Raw genomic sequence first — 3371 nt, forward strand, 5'->3', positions numbered from 1 at the left:
TCTGTCTATGATTCATTTAAAAAACTTAATCAAAATCGCCATTCTTATGAGGTTCCTGAGAGTGGATAGAAATTGTAATATTAATCAGATAATTTGGGGCCCTTATATACATAAATTGCATTCATAGAATTGATATAAGGGAAGAATTAGAATGGGTGGCCACAAGGAAGAAATACTGTTGTTTATGAAACGAAGCAGGACTCTGCGGGGACTTCCTTGGTACAAACACCCTTCTGTGTGCTTTTTTTCATTTGTAGAAAAAGGCTCTAGTCTCCTAGGCTTTCCCTGAGTTCCAAAGAGCAAACTCACTTACTAATTAGAGAAGTGAGTGAATTCAGAAACAAATGAAAGACAGACAAGCAAGAAAATTAAAGATAGCTGAAACACTAGTTCAACAGTAAAGCAAAATCACAGAACCACCAGTTCTTTCTCAAGTATTTAACCAAAACTTTGAGTCATTCTGTAGAAACAAAGAGCCCTGCCAAGGTGAAGAATGGTGATGACATGCTGACCTTAAGTGCGTGTGTCCTAGACTGATTGTAACCAGAAGGCTGGTGATCAAGATTTCTGAAACATCACCCTGTTACCTCACCGTCAACAAATCAGAAGAATGTCCATGAGCTAATCAGAACAGATCAGATCAGATCAGTCAATCAGTCGTGTCCGACTCTTTGCAACCCCATGAATCACAGCACACCAGGCCTCCCTGTCCATCACCAACTCCCAGAGTTCACTGAGACTCATGTCCATCGAGTCAGTGATGCCATCCAGCCATCTCATCCTCTGTCGTCCCCTTTTCCTCCTGCCCCTAATCCCTCCCAGCATCAGAGTCTTTTCCAATGAGTCAACTCTTCGCATGAGGTGGCCAAAGTACTGGAGTTTCAGCTTTAGCATCATTCCTTCCAAAGAAATCCCAGGGCTGATCTCCTTCAGAATGGACTGGTTGGATCTCCTTGCAGTCCAAGGGACTCTCAAGAGACTTCTCCAACACCACAGTTCAAAAGCATCAACTCTTCGGCGCTCAGCCTTCTTCACAGTCCAACTCTCACATCCATACATGACCAAAGGAAAAACCATAGCCTTGACTAGACGGAACTTTGTTGGCAAAGTAATGTCTCTGCTTTTGAATATGCTATCTAGGTTGGTCATAACTTTCCTTCCAAGGAGTAAGCGTCTTTTAATTTCATGGCTGCAGTCACCATCTGCAGTGATTTTGGAGCCTAGAAAAATAAAGTCTGACACTGTTTCCACTGTTTCCCCATCTATTTCCCATGAAGTGGTGGGACCGGGTGCCACGATCTTCGTTTTCTGAATGTTGAGCTTTAAGCCAACTTTTTCACTCTCCTCTTTCACTTTCATCAAGAGGCTTTTGAGTTCCTCTTCACTTTCTGCCATAAGGGTAGTATCATCTGCATATCTGAGGTTATTGATATTTCTCCCAGCAATCTTGATTCCAGCTTGTGTTTCTTCCAGTCCAGCGTTTCTCATGATGTACTGTGCATAGAAGTTAAATAAGCAGGGTGACAATATACAGCCTTGACGTACTCCTTTTCCTATTTGGAATCAGTCTGTTTTTCCATGTCCAGTTCTAACTGTTGCTTCCTGACCTGTATACAAATTTCTCAAGAGGCAGATCAGGTGGTCTGGTATTCCCATCTCTTTCAGAATTTTCCACAGTTTATTGTGATCCACACAGTCAAAGGCTTTGGCATAGTCAATAAAGCAGAAATAGATGTTTTTCTGGAACTCTCTTGCTTTTTCTATGATCCAGCGATAAAGGACAGAAATGAGCTAATCAGGTACCCTGTAATCCTCAACAATGTTGCTTTTAAAAGCTCTTGCCTAAAATCCATCAGGGAGTTGTTTTTTTTTTGTTTTTCTTTTGAGCACTAGTTGTCCACTGTTCTTACTTGATGCCCTTCAGTAAATGCTGTACTTTCCTTCACCACAACTTGGTGTCAGTAGATTGGCTTGTTGCACAGTGTACAAGTAGATATGAGTTAGTTTGGTAACATTTATAACACTCTGGCATTATTCATGCATGGATGTTTCAGCAGTTTCATCTTTTTGACAAAAGTATGGCTGGTGTACTTTTTGACATAAATGGCAGTGGTGGTTGCTGCAAGCATTATCTATATTATCCGTGGCAAAACCCCATACACTCCTGAGCAGACATGGAGGATTTAGACTGTCAGAATTCTTCCCTTGTCATAAAATGGGTCCCTAGACATCTTGCCAAAACCCTCTTAAAGGCCTCAGCCACATCCCTGTTTCTCAAACTGTAAATGAGAGGGTTTAACAAGGGGGTGATGATAGTGTAAAAGACAGAAAAGACCTTGTCTTTAGTTGGAGTGTGGTATGATTGGGGAAGCATATATGTGTACAGGGCAGCCCCATAGAATAAGATCACCACCATCATGTGTGAGGAGCAGGTGGCAAAAGCCTTCTTCTTCCCTTCTGCTGACTTCATCTGGTGCACTGTGATGAGCACTCCAGCGTAGGAAGCAATCACTACAGAGAAGGGGATCAGCAGCATCATGACACAGCAAATATACATCACCATTTCATAGGCAGCTTTGTCACCACAGGCCAGCCTCAGCATGGTGGGTGCCTCACAGAAGAAGTGGTTGATCTTGTGTGAAGCACAGAATGGTAGAGTCATTGTGATAGGGGTGAGGAGGAAGCTATCCAAAGCACCACCAAACCAAGAGCTGGCCAAGATCATCCAACAGACCCGATGGCTCATGAGGACAGGATAGCGGAGAGGGTTGCAGATGGCCAAGTAGCGGTCATATGCCATGAGTCCCAGCAGGAAAAATTCGGCCCCTACAAAGCCCATATAGAGAAAGTATTGGGCTGTACAGGCAATAAAGGATATGGTCCCCTCACCCTCAAGGTAATCGGCCAGCATCTTGGGCACAATGGTGGAGGTGTACATAATGTCAATGAAGGAGAGGTGGCTGAGCAGGAAGTACATGGGGGTATGGAGGTGAGGGTCTATGTAGATCAGGAAGATCATGACCCCATTAACTATTATGGCCATGAAGAAGATGGCACAAATGATGCTGAAAAGGAAGCCAGAGGCTTTGTTGTTAGTGAAGAGCCCTGTAAGGGTGAAGTCACTGGAAAAGGTCTTATTATTTCCATTCATGGTTTTGAGTTGGACCTGGAGGCATAAGAAGAGAAATATGGGGTCAATGAAAATTGCAGTAGATAAGATGAACCATTAAAAATGTCTATGTAAGTATGATTAAATTAAAATTATTTATACACTAATTTCAATTGTTTTATGTAGGGCAGATTTGTGGTTTATTCTGTCTTGGAAATTTCTTCTTGTTGAAGAGCAATTTTAATGTTAGGTACCATGGCAT

The 3371-nt window shown here is 42.5% G+C and overlaps 1 protein-coding gene across 1 annotated transcript; it reads right to left on the reverse strand.

The window, feature by feature from the left end:
• Window positions 1-2191: 2191 nt before the first annotated feature.
• On the reverse strand, window positions 2192-3151 carry LOC102398221 (olfactory receptor 2T6). Its single transcript, XM_006068978.3, has one exon. The coding sequence runs from the start codon at window positions 3149-3151 to the stop codon at window positions 2192-2194; it is 960 nt and encodes a 319-aa protein (XP_006069040.2).
• Between the last annotated feature and the right edge of the window lie 220 nt (window positions 3152-3371).

This window comes from Bubalus bubalis, chromosome 9 (assembly GCF_019923935.1).
Source record: "Bubalus bubalis isolate 160015118507 breed Murrah chromosome 9, NDDB_SH_1, whole genome shotgun sequence".
NCBI classification, from domain to species: domain Eukaryota; kingdom Metazoa; phylum Chordata; class Mammalia; order Artiodactyla; family Bovidae; genus Bubalus; species Bubalus bubalis.